We start from the raw sequence: 22,064 nt of genomic DNA, 5'->3' as shown, positions 1-22,064 counted from the left end.
TTTGCGAATCTCCTCCGGAACGCTGAATTTGTCCTCTGCGGAGAAGAAAAACAGGCCCGGCAGCTGACGAAAGTCCGCTTTGACGTAGGTTTCGTCGTCCATTACCAGGCAATGCGGCTTCGTCAGCATTTCGGTGTACAGCTTCCGGGCTCGCGTCTTCCCCACCATGTTTTGCCTTTCGTCGCGGTTAGGAGCTTTCTGAACCTTGTATGTACGCAGGCCCTCCCGCTGCTTGGTCCGCTGGACGAATGAACTTGACAAATTCAGCTTATTGGCGACATCCCGGACCGAACTTCTCGGATCACGTCTAAACTAACTACGCGCTTGTGATCTTTTTCACTGACGGAGCATCCATTTTAGCCGTTCTTCACCTTCCGGTTGATGGTTAGGTTCTCGAAGTATCGTTTTAGTACTCTGCTGACCGTGGATTGGACGATTCCCAGCATCTTATCGATGTCCCGATGTGACAACTCCGGATTCCCGAAATGAGTGCGCAGGATTATTTCACGACGCTCTTTTTCGTTCGACGACATTTTTCCAAATATACGAAAAATTGACAGTCAAGCATGGCCAACGTGGTCTATACACTCTTATCTGATTATAAGCGAAAGCTGAAGATATAATTCCTAAAAATTAAATTTCTACAGCGTATTTTTCGTGATGCAATTGGATGTGACACACCCTTTAAATACGGTCTTGAAAGGGTGCTTAACAGAAACCTTCAATTTTGCGCTCAAAACTGCTTGAACGACACAAGCAAAAGCTGAATAAATGTGTTATATTGGCCGAAATGAAGCAGAAGTGGAAAAAAACAATGAAAATTAGATGAGAAAGATTGATAGATATCATCAAGTAAATCATCAAACTATTTTTCACGGTGAGTAAATGAATCTTTTCGACAGCTTGATATTATATCACAGACTTTTTCATGATTCGGTCCACGTGAATTTAGGCGATGCAATAATTTCTATGAACTACCACAATCATATTTTTGATTTACTTTTACATAGATTTGAGAAAAAAACTGTTTTTGTTCTATTCAAGAAACTCCATCGTCGACAAAGTCTCTGACCAGAAATCGTAGCTTGCATTCGTAGGCATTGTTCAAATAAATGTTCAAGCGACGAATCCAGGTTATTATGATGAATATCACAATCGTGATAATGATGTTTAAAAAGATACCAAACTTACAATATTCACTACAAACTTACCAAATCTATGCACTCCATTACGCTTCATGTTACCCGAGTTGGATGAAAACATTTACATATTGAGTCAAACATAAAAGTTTATTCCCTATATTCCCGGCCATCCCGTCCGGCGATGCGTAAAAATTTACTTCTACGTGAAAGGTCCATTTGTACGCTCCACCTGAGAGCCGCCATCCGGTCCATCAAAGCTACCTTTTATGTATCGTTCCATTGATGGCACCACTAGCCGGGATGGGAGGAAGAAAAATGAAAAATAAAATAACTTTGATATCCACCCACCCGCACAACGATGTACAGCATACATGTCAGAGTCGGATCCACCGGCGGCCGCTTCTGAATAATGACACCCCTGGGGATCCCACTTTATTCTCCTGGTCTCTTGGCCTCTCGCACCGGAACAACATCAACCGATGCGGCTCAATCGAGGATTGTACCGACGGGGTCGAGCCCATGTATTGACGCTTGACAGTCCACAGCATCAATTTGCACATTCAACTTGTTCCGGCAGCCGCCAATAAACCCAAGCGGCAGAGATTCGCCAGTAATCCATATAACTTTTCCACTTGGCCAAACCCAGACCCAACCGGGAGCTTCATCGTGCGGCTCGGTGCTAGTCACATCCTAGCAGCCGCACCGAACGCAGGACCACAGTACAAATATCAAAATATTGAATCAAAATTTATGTATACAGGCCGGATTAGATGGGATTACATTCTTATGATTTATGGGATATCTTGTTTCTGCCACTCCCTTCCTTTCTCTCACTTACTCACTCGGGCAGGATACCATTGAGCTCCTGCTCGGTGGATCTCGCACATGCTGTATGCTTTGTTGGTTGATGATGACGATGCTATCCTCTGCCGGAGTCGAGTCGTTGCCATTCCATGGCGTATGTTAGAAATGGTAGGATTTTGTGTCACTCCTCCTGGTGTAGAGCGAAGTGCGCGTAGAGCATTGGGACTCGAAACGGCGGATTATAACTTTGATGGAACTCTCAGTTTGGGTAGCGGATAGCGGGCTCTCGATATCACCGCTTCCGTTCCGTCGGTGTTCCACCCAATGACAAATTCGAGTTAGTTTTTATGATAGGACATAAATCAAGAATGTGATTCCTGTGCAGAAGTGTCCCTCCAGTGCTATGTAGTACATCCGAGAATCGGCGGGCGATATTTGTGCGAGGGACATTCATGGCAGCAGGTGAGATTTGGAAGTCGTTCGCTTTTAACTGCCGGTGTTTTATTGTGTTTATAAAATTATGAACGTTTTATAGGTGAACCGTAATGTGGTTTAGAAATGTCATCTATATTCCTAAATCATTCTAGATAATGATTGGACGGATTGTTCTTCTTTATGGTGTTTTTTCTCTTGATGTGTGCCAACATTAGAATTATCTCTCGAAATAATAATTCATCATGCAATCGATTCATCAGAAATTTTGCGTTAATATTATCCTTGAAAAACATATTTTATTTGCAGCAATTTTTTTTTACTATCGAATTAACACTGATCATTACACTGAATACTGACCCTTCATTTGACAATCTTTGAAATGACTTTTTCCAAGATCAGAAGCGAATGCGAATGTTTAAAGCCTCCATACTATCAATAGAAAAGTAATTTGAATGAAAAAACATCCCATAATGATTCGATAGGTTTTCTGTTTTTGATAAGACAATAACTGTTAAAGAATTAAAAATGGTTTTGCCATAGCCTTTTCGAAAATAAATCAACGGATGGCGTAGCATATAATATGGGAGTTTGATTGCAATATACAAATTTCATGCCAACTCGACTGCCCATTGGCAGTACCATCTCAGATTGCAGTGAAACGTTGTTAGTGTAAAGATATTGAACATTCAAGCAACTTTGTATACTTGAAATTTATAAAAAAAATCTATCAGACTACTTTTTTAAAAGAGACAAAGTGTTTTTTTATTTAATTTTTACGAAAAATCAAACTTAAAAACCATAAATCCAACAAAGTTTTGATCGTAGGGTAAAATGTAAGAAAAAGTTTAAATTTTCATAAAAACAAATACTAAAAAGTTTTTACAAAAAATTACACTGACAAATCTTAGATCTTAGAGAGTGACTGCTCCATTCATTCTAGCATTTTGGTGTCGTTTTGTGTTTTTAATGCTCAAAAAAGGAATATATAGATCATTGACCTGTACGGGAAATGAGCTAAATGTTCTTGTAGATGTCGAAAAATTACAAAACTAGGCAATTTCGATTGCTCATGGTCTGCTCATCAAAATAATATATATAAATTTAAATTATATATTTATATAATTATGAACAGGTTCACGGCATGCCGTTAATTGCAAAAAGTCAGTGTGGTCCTAAACCGACCCTTTGTCTTTGCTTTGAGTATGGAGGTTTGTGTTTGCGTGTTGACCGTTAACCTTTGAACGTTGAGCGGCGAACATTTAGCATTAAGGCGGCTCGCACACCGGAGCAATAAGCAACTAGCAACTATCAACATGCAATAAGCAATATTATCGCCAATGGATTTTTCCATTTGATTTTTGGTGATCTCGCACACCGACGCAATACGATATCGCTATCGCCCTTACAGAGCAACACATATCGCTAGCAACACGACGTGTCGGTTGAAGAGCAACTTATCGCTCATAATTTGACAAGTTTCGTACATTAAGTAGATTGTTTGCATAATGTCAGGCGTTATTATTGCTCTGGTATGCGAAGAACAACAAAATATGTTGCCTGTTGCATATTGCCTATTGCAGCTTGCTAGTTGCTTGTTGCTCCAGTGTGCGAGCCGCCTAAGAGTTCAGCGTTGATCGTTTAGCGTCGAGCGTTTAGCATTGAGCGTTGAGCGTTTAATATTGACCATGATCATCAAGTGTTGAGCGTTTAGTATTAATAGTTGAGCATTAAGTGTGTTTGTTTCCGTTTCCGTTTCCGTTTCCGTTTTCATTTCCTTACTGAAAACATGAACGATTTCCCGCATTTCCATTTTTAAACAAGCTAAAGTCTTATACCTTGTTAGATAACCTTAAAAAAAAATTAAATAAAAAGGACCTCAAAATTTCAAAAATAATCTGATTCAAAAACTGTAACACCTACAATATTTTAGTCATAGAATGAATGTAATAAATTGTTCAAGTTTTCATTCAAAAATGTCAAATAATTTTTGTTTTTAAAGTTTCATTGACGAAAGATATTTTGAAGATTGAAGTCCATTTTTCTCAAAAACGTGTTTTTTTTAAATTCTGTCAAATATGAATAGCCCATACAATTACCAATTAGTCATTCCTACATAAAAAAAAAGTACCGCTACATTGCCTGAATATGCATGGTTAACGTAAGCGCCAACTGAGTTTTTCAATTGTATTATAATAACATAAATCATAAAACACCTCTGACCCATTTTTAACCGTTAATATCTATTAAATAGAACCAGTTTATTCTATATAAATTGTAAACAGTCATGATCATTCAGCTAAAAAAAATCATAATTCAGCTGAAAAAGCGTTCTCCATTACTGAGTTGTGTTGGTGGTTTGAGCATTACAGGGAAAGAGCTTAGATAAGCTCTTAAGCTTAATAAGAACTTTTTCATATTTTCCTTGAATAAATTACTACTTATGTTTGACTCGTAACAGTTTTGTGTATGAATTATTGCGATTGAAATGTTCTGCAAACTTTTTCTATTTATAAACATGAAAAGAATATATTAAATGCGAGAGTTTACACATAAAAATGTTACGGGTACAAAAAAATGTTTTCAAGTGTCTCTCCAGTTTTATTTCGGGATTGGCTGAAGGTAGAAAACATGTTTTAGTAGCAAAATAAAGATAATTTATTGTTCCTCCAGAAAAAAACATATTCACAAAATTATTCCTTTACACATTGAAAATGTGTACGTTATATCGAGGTAAAATGTACGTTATATCGAAGTATATCCCAGGAACTGTAAAAGATAGAAATTGGACGTCTTCGATAAAATTCCATTGTTTAATAATATCTAAAACTTTGTCGAATATACTATATCACTATCTTGACTTTAACCCTTTATGAGGCTGTGGAAACTCAACTCCATCTTCAAAGAACATAATTCTTACATGAGAAATAACACATATTCATCTTTTAATTTTTTTTTACTATTTCAAACAGTTGAAAACATTGGTGGCAATATAGTTGCCACTGCCCGGTAACTACAAAAACACTGTTTGCCGCTGTCTTGTAAAGTAAAATTCCAAATGAAATCGAACTAAAAATGCAGATTTTAAAAACTCGTATTTTTGATTCGAACAAAAATTTGTATTCCGTTTGGGTTGGAGGAAATATGAGTTTTTCACAGCATTTGGGAATTTTTTGACTCAAGTGTATCTTTTGGAAAGGGCGTATCGATTTTATTAATAGAAATCCTTGATAATTTATATCTCTAAAACTATGAGTCATAACGAAATAGTGTCTTAGAAAGAGTTATAGAATCTTGATGTTAAAATGTGAAAAAAATATACACTGAGAAAACGAATTAATATTCTTTTTTTATTTACAAAAAAACTTTAATTTGCAATGTCTAAACTACATATTTTTTAAAAAAAATTTCTCATATAAAATAGATGTCATGTAATTTAATTGAAATTTAAAAAATCAGTCCAAGATGGTAAAACTATTTTTGACTAACTTTCATGAATTTTCGAAACTTCGAATTTGTGTATATCAGCAATAGTTTTTAGCCACCAATTACGAATCCTGATATGATTTAAAATAAAAAAGCTCTTTATCAATCTCCTTCTAAATGCAGCCATTCTCGAGATATTTAAAAAAACATTTCTATTTATTTGTTTTTTTTTTCAATTTTAATTTTTATTCAATTTATACATGTATTTTTTATTTTTTTTCTATTTATTCATATAAAATAGAAGTTATGTAGAAAATTGAAAAAATCAGTCCAAGACGGTAAAACTATTTTTGACGAACTTTGTGGAACAACGAATTTTTATGAATTTTCGAAACTTCGAACTTTTGTATATTAACAATAATTTCTAGCCTCGAATTATGAATCTTGATGGGATTTAAAATAAAAAACCACTTCATCAATCTCCTTCTAAATGCAGCCATTCTCGAGATATTAAAAAAATATATTTCTAATTTATTGTCTTTCTTATAGTAAATAGGCTCTTTTAATATGTTTGTCGTGATATATCGCCATGGTCATAAAATTTGAAAAATTTGATTATAATTTTCAACAACTCTTCTAAATACATCATTATGGTATATATTTTATATGGCTATATTTTATATGAAAAAAATGAACAATAAATTATAAATATATATTTCAGATATTGCTAATTAAAGCTTTTTTTTGTAAATCAATAAAGAGTACTAATTTGTTTTCTCAGTGTACATTTTTTCACGTTTTTACATCAACACAGATATAAATTATTTAATTGAGATATAAATTATCAAAGATTTCTCTTACTAAAATCGATAAGCCCTTTTCAAAAGTTACACTTGAGTCAAAAAATTCCCAAATGATGTGGAAAACTCATATTTCCTCCAGCCCAAACGGAATACAAACTTTCGTTCGAATTTTGTTTGGTTATGCAAAAATCAAAACAATATTTCTAGTGCAGCGATACCGATTATTTCTGCGATTTACAATATTTCTCATGAAGTGAAAAAAAAAGGTTTTTATTATAGTTTTAAAAAGACGGGTGGGTAATGTCGGGGACATAACCGGAGTGACGTAGGACTATACAAAGGGGACAGCTTTTGTTAAATATATATTTTAAATATATTGTTTTATTTTTTTCTCCTACGTGAATACCTACCTATCTACCTGAAAAATTGATTAGTTTACTGTTTACTCTTTATGAATATGTTGATGGTTCTGAAAAGAACCTTTGGTGTTGTGTTTTTGTTATCACTCGATATTCCCATCTTGTTCGGTTAAACCTTCCTGTTTAGCTATTGCGTTTGCCACTCGCCACAGCTTTCACAGTTGGAAAATTTCTTCCCATCCAGCTTGTGACATGTTGTTCAGTAAATTACATTCAATGCGACGTGCCGAAGCACCACTCAGTGTTGCATTGGAGGCGATTTTAACCTGTAATTGAACATTTGCGATGACAGTGGTACAGTGTCGACTTTCAATGTGGGGTCATAATTTGGATCTCTATGTTTACAAAAATGTCCAATTAAATAAGTCGCATTACATGTCCGTCCAATTAGCTAAATGTCGAACTAATTGTAAATTACTGTACTTTCAATCTGGAAACAATTTAAGAATTGGTGAAAATTTAATAATCAGGAAAGTCCCCAACTATCAATAAGCTCAGAACAACAGCCAAATTCACATACTCATCAGATCCTGGCAAACAAATTATGAAAAAATCAATTTGTGTTTTATTATTATTTTGGATAATGTTTTAGAAAGCATTGAACTGTATTTCCTAAACTCTTTTATGGAAGGTTTAATGGCCCTGAAAAGCGCCTTGTTTTATGGAATGGTTCCAATTTAGAAAACTTAGTACTCGTGGTTTTGAAAAAAAAAAACCATTTCGAACGCCCTCGATGCCGGCTTGTTCTGGATTTGCCACCAAAGCAGTTTGTATAAAGAACAAACTTTTTTCTTCTGCTACCTGATGCCGTTTTGCGATTGCGTTTGCCACTCGCTGCAACTGCCTGTTGTCTTGTTGTCCACCGAACCGAATGTGTTCTGTTCCGAATGCGGGTTTTCTTATCGTCGCGAGCAGCTTTGCCAGCTAACTCGATCACTTCGGCGGCAGAAACTATATAACGCCGGCTAGGTGGACTGGTGCACTGGTACTAACGCGCTCGGCCTAGCTACCCTTGCGGGGAACTCCAGATCAACACGGTTCGAGCGGGATTTTGCCTTTCCCTTCACTTTTCCTCCTTTACCATGTCCAGACATGGCTGCTTGGGTTGGTTTGTTGATGTGTTGTGATGCGAACCGATGTAGTGTACGGTTTGAATGAGAATGATCGTTACGGCAGCGGAGCGGGGATTTTTAAGCTGACTGGCTGGCTCGAGAATTACGCATGTGTGAGACTGCGACCAATGTTTCGTTCATTTTTTTCTTTTTCCTTTCCAATCGTGCTTCATTCTATTTCGCTGCTGCTCTGGTTGCCCGTTTTGGTCGGTACGATTTGAGGAGCACAAAATGGACCAATCAAAAATGGGCACATAGGGCATTTTAACAATGCTTGATATTTCACAATTATTCAATTATTTATCTCATGAAAAATGAAATGTTATTCGTTATGATAGATGCGTAGATATATTTCCTATCAATTGATGCAAAAACCTTTGCGATCTATTGAGAAATGCTCGAGTTATAAGCGTTCCAAATCTTGCATTTTTTCCTACTTGTTCAGTGCCTAGATTCCCATTTCACCCCCTATATCTTCCGGTTAGACGTAGTCCTACGTCAAAATAAAATTGGATTTTTCCATCGAAAACATCATTTATTTTATTGAAAAAACTGCATGATCTTACACAGTAGATTTTTTTTTTGAAAAAATACTTATTTGGCATTTTTTTTTTGAAAATCGAAATAATTTCCTAAATGTCTTGCTTCGATAAATTTTTTGTTGTTCTGGTCCAATTATTTTCTGGAGATTTCAAGTGTTTGCCTACTTAGAATGTTGCTTAAATGTCCAATACCTTTACACCCACACTTTGCACTCTAGAATTTTTGGTAACTCTAGTTTTAGATAGTCAATGAAGACGCATGTTATGTTCTTGCTGTCACAAGTAGATATGTGAAGAAAAACTAGTACCTTTTTCTGATTTTACGGCGAAAAATTATGCGATCGTGTTGATATGCTAACACGTCTTACTATCTGGATCCTCTATTCATCAACAAGCTCCTGAACACAAACAATATCTTCGCATAGAATCTCAGACAACTTCCAGCTGATATTTTGTCCACTACTCAATCAAACATATGGACAGATTTTCTCCGAGATTACCAGAATCAAAATAGAAAAATTACACGCCATAAAAATCAATTTATCATAACACCATTCATCAACCACCATAATCTCTCACCGTAAACCCTCCCCGTGTTGCACATCGCTTATGCAAAGCGGAACCCTCAAATCCCACTTGTTCCAGTGCGCTTCCGCCGAATGTAACATTCTGTTAAAAAGCAGCATATTCATCCGCGCAGAAACCGAATTGAATCCATATTTATGCTTCCTGAATCTGGAGAATAGAAATGCCAACTGGTGTCTCGCCGCCGAGCTCACCGCGTACCCTCTGCGCCTTTCTGCGACCATATGATTCCAGTCCGGAGGATTGGTGAGTGAGCAAAGTGCATTAACTCAGGTCTACGAACAATTGAATAGCGACATCTGACAAATTTTTGGCCCTAATCTCCTGCCTCTTACGCACCCACCCCTTATTTTCGGTTGGCAAATAGAAGAAAAAAAGGAGTCCATCCCGTTGATCGTTGATTAATTAGAATTTAATTTATTGAGTGGCACTCTTGCTGGCACCGGTCCGTGTCACCCTTCGTGTCCGGCTTGTTTTCCCGAGTGAGGCACGCTGCAATGAAAAGATCAGCTATTTTCCTCGGCCCAGGGTATGCCGTCCGCAAGTATTTCCCCCTGTGATCGAAGTCAGCAGTCACGGACGGTACGAAGAGATACCTCCAGGGCTGCCGGGATTGTTCCATTGTGTTATCGATTGTGTTTCGTTAAATTGATACCGGGGATTAAGTTGTATTCGCTCTCTCTCCCGGTAATTTTATTTTGCTTACGCTGGATCGGTGCTAAAATTTTGTTTTAGTTGCACTCGAAGGAGAGGCAACTGTCAATCTCTCAGGGGGTGACTTCGAGTAAATATTGACAATCGGGTGACAGAGGTTGGTAAATATTGGTTGACATTAGCTGACTAAACTGTTTTCATTGAGGAAAGTGGAGTTTCATAAGAAAAATATAGACTACAGGGGAACATGATTTGATGCTAGATTGGCATACAGCCAGAAATAATAAACATTTTTAAGGGGTAGTGAAAATTAATATGTCAAATTACTTTACATTTCATCCTTCCTGTCCGTTTTGCTGCTAAACGCAATTTCGGTATTTGTGGTTGGATGCATCAATAATCGAAGATCAGTTATCTGCCAACTAGTGATAGTTTGGCCAGATACCAGATTTCCGAAAATTTAAATAATATTTGTTCGCCAAAGCAAAAAATTAAACATTGTACAGAATTTAATGGAGTTTTCAAAAAACTACCTTTTGGCTTGCGGTACGACCATTACTATTTGAATTATTCATCATCAAAGACGAAGGGAGAATGTTTTATTCAAATGGGAATATCTCTGATCCTGAAATTGGTTATTATTTTTTTTCCGATATTGTTGTCCACTACACCTACACACACCGAGATAAAAATATGTACGTAGAATATTCCTAAACTTGAAAATAGCTTTGAAATGATGTTCCAGCATTGTCAACAGCATGTCAAAAATCGTTTAAAAGTTTCAACTACGCATTCTGTTACTCTAATTTCTTTGTCGAGTGTATTTTAATGTTATGAAGATAATCAACAAAATTATTCCAGAAGATACCCATTAGCTCAACTACTTTACGCTTGGACAAACGTCTAAAACTATTACACTGGCCTCCATTGGTATGAACAAAACTTTTTATCAATTATCGTTGGGATTTCCTCGATTTTTTTTCGCATTTATGTAAGATAATCGACCCCTGAAAATTTCTCATTTGGTTGAATCTGGAACATTTTATTTGAAATTTGTTTGGATATTTAGACCAGAATATATATTATATTATATTTACTGAGATATTTGCATGTAATGATGTAAATGTGCAGCGTTTCGTGTGTATACCACCGGCTGTTAGAAGAAGATACATTAACTTCTCTGTTATTAGAACTATACAACTAGTTTATCAAAAACAGATCCAGAAAAAGGTGAAGAAAACAAAAATTTAATATTTACTCGTCGTGTTCTGTGTCAACAATGTTTGATCAGTACCATCAGTAAAAATTGATCAAATTTTATCAAAATTTTATAGCACTAGTCGGTTATCGAAAATCGGTAATCTTTAAGTTTAGTTATTCCAATTAAATTAAGTCGACCGCGAGTAATCAGTTTCCTACCTTACTAATCATATAATTGGAAGGATCTTCAAAATCTTTATCTACTGCTGCAATAACTTGTTCATTTAAAAGATGTCATGCACTGGCTTGTTTTCGCATTCACTCTCATTATTCGCTAATTTTACGTTACGTATCGTGTTACGTTTATTCCTTTTGTATCAAAGAGATGCAAAGTTGCAGAACTTGTACTATGAAAAGTTTAATATACAGCTACTGCGATAACAGTAAATGCTTCTATACCATCGAATGATGTTACAGTTCGGCTGAAATGGAGGCGATCTGGCATAGTGGAAACATCCATACCTCCCACGCAGAGATCACGAGTTCAATTCTCACTCCCGACATTCTTCCAAAAATGGAACTAGAAGTGACGAACCAGCCGAAATGTGTTGAAAGTCACTATAATAGAGAAAAAAAAAGTTCGACTGAAAAGTTAATAAGGTTGACATCTAGATGGCGCCTCTTGCAAAAATCTACTTGACTATTACAAAGCACCATCTTTCAATGGATACGTGTCAACATTTGACAGCAATCGGTCGATTGGTTCGTGAGTTACAGCATTGAGAGTGAAGCAACTTTTGCTATTGTGAAAAAAATGGAAAAATCACAAATCAATGAAAACGAATTGTTTCCGCATCCACCTTATTCTCAAGATCTGGCCCCCAGCGACTATTTTCTGTTCCCAGACATGAAGAGAATGCTCGCTGGCAAGAAATTTAAGACCGATGATGAAGTTATTACCGAAACTGAGGCCTATTTTGGAAAAACCAAAAGAGTACTATAAAAATAGTATCGAAAAGTTGCAAGATCGCTATAATCGCTGCATCGCCCTCGAAGGCAATTATGTTGAATAATATAATTGAATTTCGCAAAAAAAAAATAGTTTTACTGTGTTACCTTATAAACTTTTCAGCCGAACTGTTTTATTCAACAGTTTCCCCGAGGCGCGATGCAATGCAATCTCCTTTTACAAACGATTTGCTGATTTTCTTCCATCTCAACCGGAATTTCACTGACAATTGTAAACTCTAAAGAAAAACTGGAGAAAAATTGGTCAAGTATGTAAAAATAGTTACGCGAGCTTTAATGTGTCGTAATAATTATTGACTCACCATTCAATGCAGATTGCAAACTGGAATTGAAATGAAAATAAGTTTGTTAGAATAAATACTCATATACTTAAGATGTTTACAGTTCCACAATTCTCTTTTTTCATCTTTTCCGAAATAGCAACCTCATTTGAATGGCATGGACGATCATCACAGATGCAATACCTTCAAACATTCACGTTTTCTTACTATGAGCAAGTTCATGGGTCCAATCGCAGAACTGTTCATTGATTGATCTTCTAATCGACCCCGTTTAATTTTGTTTGGCAGCTCCCCTTTAGAGAGGGGGTGGAGTGTCTAACCATCGTAAAAACATTTATTGTATCCTAAAATCTCCGCATGCCAAATTTGGTTTCATTTGCTTGATTAAATCTCGAGTTATGCCGAAAAGTGTGTTTCATTTGTATGACAGCCCCACCTAAAAAAGGGGGAGGAGTATCTAACCATCATAGAATCATTTATTGCACCCCAAAACCTCCACATGCTAAATTTCGTTCCATTTGCTTGATTAATTCTCGAGTAATGCAGAAAATTTGAATTTCATTTGGCAGCCCCCCCCCTCAGAGAGGGAGGGTGGAGAGACTAACTACCATGGAAACATTTATTGCATCCTAAAACCTCAATATGCCTAATTTGGTTTCATTTGCTTGATTAATTCCCGAGTAATGTAGAAATTTGTGTTTAATTTGTATGTCAGCCCCTCCTTAGAGAGGGGGGAGGGGTCTCAAACTATCACGAAAACCTTCCCCGGCCTCAAAAACCCCCACATACCAATTTTTATGTTGATCGGTTCAGTTGTTTCCAAGTCCATTAGAATCAGACAGACAGACAGACAGAAATCGATATATATATATATATATATATATATATATATATATATATATATATATATATATATATATATATATATATATATATATATATATATATATATATATATATATATATATATATATATATATATATATATGTATATATATATATATATATATATATATATATATATATATATATATATATATATATACACAATATATACAGAAGATAATTTTTGAAGAATTTTTCTTCCAAATGTTGATCGCAACTGCGGTCATGAAGGCTCAACAGTAACAAATAATTTATTCATTGCATTTTATAACAGACCCGAAAAACTTCGTCCCGGCCAAAATGTATTTTTTGATATCAATACCTCCAAACATTCACGTTTTGTTTAGCTTTGAAAAATCATAACTTAAAAACGAAAAAGAATACATCTCTGATTTTCGAATATGTTATCCTCAACTTTCAAGAAAAATACGAAAAAAAATAAAGCATCCTTGGTCCCGAAACCATGTTAACTATAAAATACAAATACAATCAATAATTACGAAAACAAAATTATTTTTTTCCCAAATGTAATGCTTTTTTCCAAAGAAGTCTAGCCCATTGGCTTTAAGTTGATCTATCGATCATCTAAATCGGTCTAGTAGTTCAAAAGTTATAAAAATTCATAACTCGAAAAAATAGGAAAAAATTGTTCGGAATATCAATTTTTCGGATCACCCTAGAACGGAAATGATCACTCTAACGAAAAAATAAAAAAACGGGTCTAATTGTTTGCGATAAAGAACAAATCTACCACTTTTCACGAAAATCTGAGAACCACTATATCGGTTTGGCATGGAATGGCTGTATAGAAAACAAATATAATCAATACTTACGAAAACAAAATCCATTTCTATTCAGAGTATATATAATATATAATATATAAGTATATATAATGTATAATATTTTTTCAAACAAGAATAGCTTATTGGCTTTAATTTAATATGTCGATCATCTGAATCGGTTCAGTAGATCAAAAGTTATGATTTTTTTGTAGTGGAAAAAATTAGAAAAAAAATGATTTTTCGGACCATCGGTTATCTTTGAAAAATAATAACTCCAAAACGAAAAAAATGCCTCTCTGGTTTCGAGATATGTTATGTAAAAAATTCTCAGTTTTCCGAAAAAAATATATAATAATATAGCGCCTTTGGTCCTGAGACCATGAAAACTATAAAAAAACAAATACAATCATTAATGTCGAAATCAAAATTAAAATTTTCTTCAACTCTGGTATTTTTTTCAAAAAAGATTGGCTTTAATTTTATATGTCGATCATTCAAATCGGCTCAATAGTTCAAAAGTTATGAATTTTGGAAAAAAGTCATTTTTTGAAAAAAGTGGAAAAATTTGATTTTTCAGCCCACCCTAAAATGGAAATGGTCACCCTAACAAAAAAATAAAAAAATACGGGTCTAATAATTTGCGACAAAGAACAAAATTTTCACTTCTCACGAAAATCTGAGAACCACTATATCGGTTTGACATGTAAATAATTTCAAAAATATCACCTATTGTTATTATTGTCGTTCTATTGTTCAAAGTATAGTTAGAAAGATCATGTTCAGGTCAAATATGCATCGTCTGTTGCCATACTGTAGGTAGATGGGATTTTTCATCTTTGCATGTAAATTTCCCGGAATGTTATCGACGAAACTAAAATTTTACGCGATTGACTGTTACAATATCAGGACCATAACAATTATTTACCTCACCAGTTGCTGACGTTTTCGGATTTCTCGAGGTTTTGGATGTTCAACTTAATTAGTTCCGTCTCCACGAGATGGCTCAAGGTGCTAGAATTAGCCGACGGCGGCAGGTGATTTTTGCTGAAACGTGAAGTGTCGCAATCTGTCAACCAAATATCGTTTACAAGTATTCCAGTTTTGCACAACAAGTTCAATTTTGACTGCGTTGGAAAAGTCGAGTTTTATTGCAAATAAGCGCCATTTGCGGGAATTTTCGATTTTCTGTTTCCATTGGAAGAAAATTGCATTTGAAGCGCATCGAATGCCTGTGGAAGTTGATGATGATTCTGCACCATTGGATAGAGTTTGTACGGAATGATTTGGACGACTTAAAAGTAATGATTTTAGTGTTAAATACTAAAAGCATCTAGGTCAACCGTAAACGTTTGAAGACGAAGAATTAGAGACATTGCTCGATCAAGATTTGTGTCAAACGCAAACAGAGTTTTCAAAATCAGTGGGAGTAATTCGAAAAGCTCAAAGAAATCATGTTCCATACGAATTGAAAGTGAGAAATGTCGAACAGCGTTTTTGCATGTCCGAAATGTTACTTGAATGGCATTAAAGCAAGTCTCTTCTCCATCGAATCGTTGTTGAAGAAGAACAATGCATTCATTGCAAGAAGTCAAAACGCAAAAGATAGTATCAAATTAATGCTTTATATGTTTTCACTTGGAGCTGCTAAAACGATCAATGCGATAAGACATAAGACGATAATATTCCATCATGACAACGCTTGACCTCTTGTGGCTGTTCGAGTTAAAAACTATTTAGAAAATAGCGGATGGGAAACTCTGGTTCACACGCCCTGATCTTGCCACTTCTGACTACCATTTGATGGCTAGCGATGGCCAATAGTTTAATTCATTTTGCTATTCAAAAATATGTGTTTTGATTGCAAAAAAAAACGGAACTAATAAAATAAAACCAATACTCAACACCCAATAGAACTAGAAGAAATATATGAATACCATATTTTTCTCACTGCTTGAGTCCATTTTTGACGTACACTCAAAAAACTGAATCAAGCATTTACAATACAGCCTGAAAGTGGTATTTAGTACGATATCTTATCATTTACCGCCACCTACTGATCACATTTATACAACGTGAATTCGTCAAATTTTGCGGGATTCTGCGATATTCACCACATTCTTGCATATTGCATATATTTACTGGATTACCAAAAAAAGAATGGTATATTTTAAGTGCGGTATCATCAGCTTCATGTTCTCAAATGAGGGAATCACACCCTGAAATAACAGCTCATTATATTAGAAAATAAGTTTGTGCATTTTAATTCAAAGGGCCTGGCCGGGTAAGGGAGTAAAAAGTGCCCCCAAACCAAATCACTAGCTGTATGGCAAATATTGTAAAGGATTGTAAAGGAAATTTTGGTGGTTTATTTGAACCCCTATGTGGTTTGACGTAGGATCTATAGTGAAAATCGTACTTTTTCGATTATTTCACGCCATCCTCAAAAGATCCGAGATAAAAATTTGAAAAAATACTGAATGTGCATTTTACTACGGTGTATCAAAAAAAAAATTATCAAAAAAAATTTCATCAAAAATTTTAGTACTAAAAAATATTGAAATTTGAAAAAAAAAAATTTGGGATCTAGAGATTCAGTACTACTCTAATTCATATTTTAATGTGTTTCTACGGCTTTTCTAGATATGTGTGATTTTTTTCAGATTTTTTTCAGTGTTGCGCGATATCAAAAAATATTTTTTTATATTTCCAAAGAGTGGTTAGGTAAGGGAGTAAAAAGTGCCCCCAAACCAAATCACTAGCTGTATGGCAAATATTGTAAAGGATATTAAATAAGAAATTTTGGCGGTTTATTCGAACCCCTATGTGGTTTGACGTAGGATCTATAGTGAAAAACGTAATTTTTCGATTATTTCACGCCATCCTCAAAAGATCCGAGATAAAAATTTGAAAAAAATACTGAATGTGCAACTTACTACGGTGTATCAAAAAAAATTTCCAAAAAACAAATTATCAAAAAATGATGGGGTTATATTTATGATATAACCGCAAGGTTCACGTGGGACTACCTTAGCTTAGCAATCATTTGTTTGTATTGATTAAATTTTCTTCGTTACAAGTAAATTTAATGACAGCATTTTGCCTAATCATCAAATGGTATGCGTAGAAATTCAGTGAGCAGAAGATATGAAGACATATCCTTCAATACAATAATGAATAACCGACCCAAGCGTTGCGTTCGTACCCGCTTTTGTAATCCGTGCTAGGAGAACACTTTCTTCTTCTTGAATGGCACTAACGTTCCTAGAGGAGCTTCGCCGTCTGAATGTAGTATTACTTACGTCATTTTATTAGTACTTAATTGAGATTTCTATGACAAATAACACGCCTTGAATGCATTCTGAGTGGCAAGCTCTAGAAATACGCATGACCACAGTGCAAGACGGAAGAAGTTTCTTTGACGAAAAATTCCCCCAACCAGAACGGGAATCGAATCCGAACCCCCGGCATGTTAGGTTTGACGCACCAGTCAGCCACGGGAGCACAGGAAAACACTTTGCGGAGTGCAAAAAAAAATGCGAGTGCAGAAGTACCCCCGGCTTGCATGAATCAAAAACTTCAACTTCTACTTTGTATACTATAAAGGATTTAAACTTGAAAGTTCATTCGTCTCTAGTGTCTGCACAATTTTCCCAGGTTCCTAAGTTTAGGAGACCATGTTAAGGAAACATATTCTAGTTTGCACAAAGTCAAGCGAGTACAAAAATACTCGAAGCTTGCATTTATTTGCAGAGCCGATTTTCTCATACATCTTGGTTTTGAAGTCTGTGTTATTTCAGTCGGAACAAAAATGCCACTGACTTGCATGAATTTGCAATACCAATTTCCTCAGACACCTTGGTTCTGAAATCTGTGTTGAGGAAACACTATTCAATCGGAACAAAAGTTCTCCCGACTTTCATGTATTTGCAATGCCGATTTCCCCAAGGCTGGTTGGGTTTGATGGCTGTGTTAGGGAAACCGTAGATCGGGCCAATCAAAATGAGGTAGTTATGAAGTTTAGATAACGCTTAATATTTTACAGTTATTCAATTGTTTATCTAATGAAAAATAACATTTTATTAATCGCGATAGAAGCGAAGAAATATTCCCTATCAATTGATGCAAACATCTTTCCGTTCCAGTAAGAAATGTTCGAGTTATAAGCATTCGGAATCTTTCATTTTTTCCTGCATGTTGTTTGTTTAGTGTTTCATTTTACCCCCCATATACTCCGGTTAGACGTAGTCCCACGTCAAAATTTTAGTACTAAAAAATATTGAAAGTTTGAAAAAAATTTTTTTGGGATTTAGAGATTCAGTACTACTCTAATTCATATTTAAATGTGCTCTTACGGCTTAGGGGCTCAAATAAACCACCAAAATTTCTTATTTAATATGCTTTACAATATTAGCTATACAGCTAGTGATTTGGTTTGGGGGCACTTTTTACTCCCTTACCCGGCCAGGCCCTTTGTATAGAAAATTTTAATAAAATATGTGGTTTAATTACATAAATTTACTATTTTCGTCAGAAAAGCATACAATATGAAGCGTGGAACGATCAAAATTAGGTCAACCAGTGTCTTGCCTTCTTTTGAGTGTGAATTAGAATGACCCGAACACCCCTCATTTTGTAGGTTTTTGCGTGTATAATGATTCCTTTATCTAGTTCTTGACACGTTTAATCTTCATTTCTTAAAATGGCGTCAAATCAAGAGGAGCAACGCTTGCGAAGCTGTTAAAATTAAAAATCATCCGTAATGGAAGTGATTAAAGTGATCGGGGAATATTTATAAACTGCCAGGAAGCCTAGATCGGGGGAGTATCGAAAGTCGGGAGCTGTAGCGGCAACGAAAAAAATGACCAGTACTTTCGAGCAGTACCCCAATCCCTTAATCCGAGACGTCGGATACAATGATGATGGTCGAACTTGACGATTTACATTATTTTATTGATAATTACGTATATACAAATATATACAAGTAGTGAAAAATAATGGAATAATTTGGTTGAAATTCTGGAGGTCTGTTTGAAAAGAAAATTGAAAAGAAGAACCGTATAATATCGAAAAACATTACCGAACAAAAAATGTGGAATCCATGAACTATAATAACTGAAGCACTCTGCTTACCCATTAATCTGACTTGATGGGACGTGATTTGATTCCGACTTTCGCCTCTTCGAGTTGTACTCCAGCCTCCTCTATTCACCACCCGATTTCGACGCGATTTTATATTTTATTCAATTTCAACGAAAATGGCTTCTGCCTTCTCTCGTTCCATTCGTTTGGATCCGGGTGCAACCACTTCTGCGCATCATGGCGTCGTGGGTTTTGGAGTCAATCCAATTCGCTTTGTGTCAACTGGAAACAAAGGCGGAGATGAGTAGGGATAGAGGGGGTGGTCTAGATACAGCAAAGTGGAGGGACACATCTGAACTTGTAGCATTTGGATGATGCTCTCTGTTTTTCCCTCCCCAATGCTCTGAACGTGGCTTTGCGCCCCGTTCGAATGGTATACACTTCAATTCCAATTAACGTCGCCCTCGAATGTTGGCTCCTGCTCTGGTATCTGTTTTGGCTGTTGTTGCTGTTGATGTTGCTGGTTCGCTTTGATAGGATTTAGTAGTGAGCTTCTTGGAGTTTCATCGGACCGGACCGAGTGTGCGGGAAGAAAGGGGATTCCTGCCCGAAACAACCCGTGTCATCAGCGCGAGGGGAAAGGCTAAAGAACAAAAACGAGAAACGAGAAAATTAAACCAAAATGCAAAAGGATGATCCGGTATTAAAAATCTATTCAATTGAGAAGATCCACCGACATGTCTGTGCTCAGCTGAAGTTTTGCGGGTTCGAGTGCCTCTTCTGTGGGAGTGGAATGGAATCGCGCCCCGTGTAGTTTGTAGCGTTTGTTCCGCCGGGTGATGCTACTATTATGCTTCTCTGAATGGGAGATGACACCAACTGGGCCGACGGCGAGAGTGAATTGATCGCATTTTGGGTTCATCGAGGTATATCAGTGGTGTTAGAGTGCATATGGCCAAATTTTGTAACTCCTGTCACTTCGATTATTGCGGGGGTGCTGGGGATTAGGTGAAAATATAACATGATTACACGCAAATACTAAAGATAGCTACACGCCATACATCGTTTTTTGTTTGTCTGTTTGTTTTCAGGTGTCAGGCTGGCACGGGGAATTGTACAGTGGATAAGGCTCACAGAAATCAGTGTCAAGCATGTCGGCTGAAAAAATGTCTCAACATGGGAATGAATAAAGACGGTAAGTGTTAACATACTGGTATCTATTTTTCACTTCTGACGTGGCTCGGTATTCTAAACGTTGTGAATTTCGATATTCAAAAGAAGCTTTATAGTCGAGCCTCACAAATTGCCAGTTTAGAATAGTCGTGCATTCAGTATGAATTTCAATCAAATTTTCATCAAAACCAGATAATTGCGACAATCCTGAAATCAAAACAAACAATGATGCCGAACACAATCACTTTTCACTTACGAAATTAATCGAATTGAGTTGTTTTGAAATGAGATATGACTTAAACGTAACACGAAGGAACTTGGCATATTTTGAAAAAAATCTCGTTATAAAACAATTTCCAGAAGTACATCAAATGGATGAACTTTGTCTATTCGAAGATAGATTTTTTACTATTCCTTTAACATGAAAAATGTATAAGCCATAAACAGTTTAATTCAAATCTACTACTAATTAGTTTATTCTCCTCCTCATTTACAGTGATCATGGTTAATCGAAGGCTTTTTGGTATGCAACAATATAATTTGTTTTACGGGGATTAGATATGCCATCGTTATAATTATTACAGTTACGATTTTATCGTAGCGTCCAGTTTTTTAACGAAATCACTTGATAACAATCAGAACGCACGACGCACGTATTGTACGAATTCTGGAAACAATATATTTGATGTTCATTGTTTCGTGGTGCACGATACATTAGTCCAAATTTAAGTTTATATAATCCTCATAAACCACGATGAGCTTCATTCAAGTTTCAACGAGATATTAATTATTCCACATCTAGTGAATTTTTCATTTTTGTTGTATTTTTCAAACACGACAAAATTTGAAATATTTCTTTCCTTTTTTTCTTTGTTTTTGTTGAATTGCTGTATATATTTTCAAAATTGTCATGGTAATCATGTGACGGCACAGACTTTTTTGTTCGATTAGCTCTGATTATCGTCACACAGCCTAATATAATGTGACAAGGCGCGTAGTATCATAAGAAGTAGAAGGGTTCCGAGCCTAGAGGCACGGATAGAAACTTGACGTAGGACTTTGAGGATATTTTGTACCTGTTTAGAAATCCGTAAATTCAACTCAATCAATACTCCAAAAGGTTGCTCTAGAAAAATCATTTGTTATATGAACTGAGCCGGATTTCAAACGGATTGAAAGAGTTGTGGTGACAGAAAGAATCCGGAATCACTAATTATTGATCCTGTCTAATCAAAAGTTCAATAGTAAACAGTTCAGTTGATAAAAGCAGATAGATATATATTTCACATCAACAAGAAACACTCGACATCTTCTGGCTTTCTTGTATCGATGTTCATAAATGTACATAAAAAAATCGAAATATTAGTCGTCAGTCATCTCTTTGTTTTGGTTTATTTAATTTAGCTGAATACGGGAAGAAGCCATCATCTTACAGTGCATTCCTAAACCTAAGTTTAAATAGACTCGGCGATATTATTCTTGTTTGAAATATTGCCCGTGGAGAATCGTAATAACTGCATATATTGACAGGTGATGCAGATTAGATATCTGATAAGTGCTCATGTGCTTCCTCGTGATGTTTGTGAAGATTCTATACTGAATGGACAAATGGATTTGGGGGAGAGTAGCTCGCTAAATAAAACCATTGTTAAGATATCCACCAAGTTCCAAGTTCTCCTCTTCGTTGATTTTGATAAGTACTTACCATCGGCAAAT

At 35.7% G+C, this 22,064-nt stretch overlaps 1 protein-coding gene across 2 annotated transcripts in view; it reads left to right on the top strand.

The window, feature by feature from the left end:
• The window catches only part of LOC129777069 (photoreceptor-specific nuclear receptor), a 92,121-nt gene that overhangs the window by 32,743 nt on the left and 37,314 nt on the right, over positions 1-22,064 (top strand). For both annotated transcript variants that reach the window (XM_055783132.1, XM_055783131.1), the window contains exon 4: positions 20,267-20,370. In XM_055783132.1, the coding sequence (XP_055639107.1) occupies positions 20,267-20,370 (104 nt within the window). The remainder of the gene's footprint in view (positions 1-20,266; positions 20,371-22,064) is intronic.

This window comes from Toxorhynchites rutilus, chromosome 3, assembly GCF_029784135.1.
Source record: "Toxorhynchites rutilus septentrionalis strain SRP chromosome 3, ASM2978413v1, whole genome shotgun sequence".
NCBI classification, from domain to species: Eukaryota; Metazoa; Arthropoda; class Insecta; order Diptera; family Culicidae; genus Toxorhynchites; species Toxorhynchites rutilus.
Note: the sequence above shows the minus strand (reverse complement) of the source record. Positions and strands in the feature narration are given on the sequence as shown.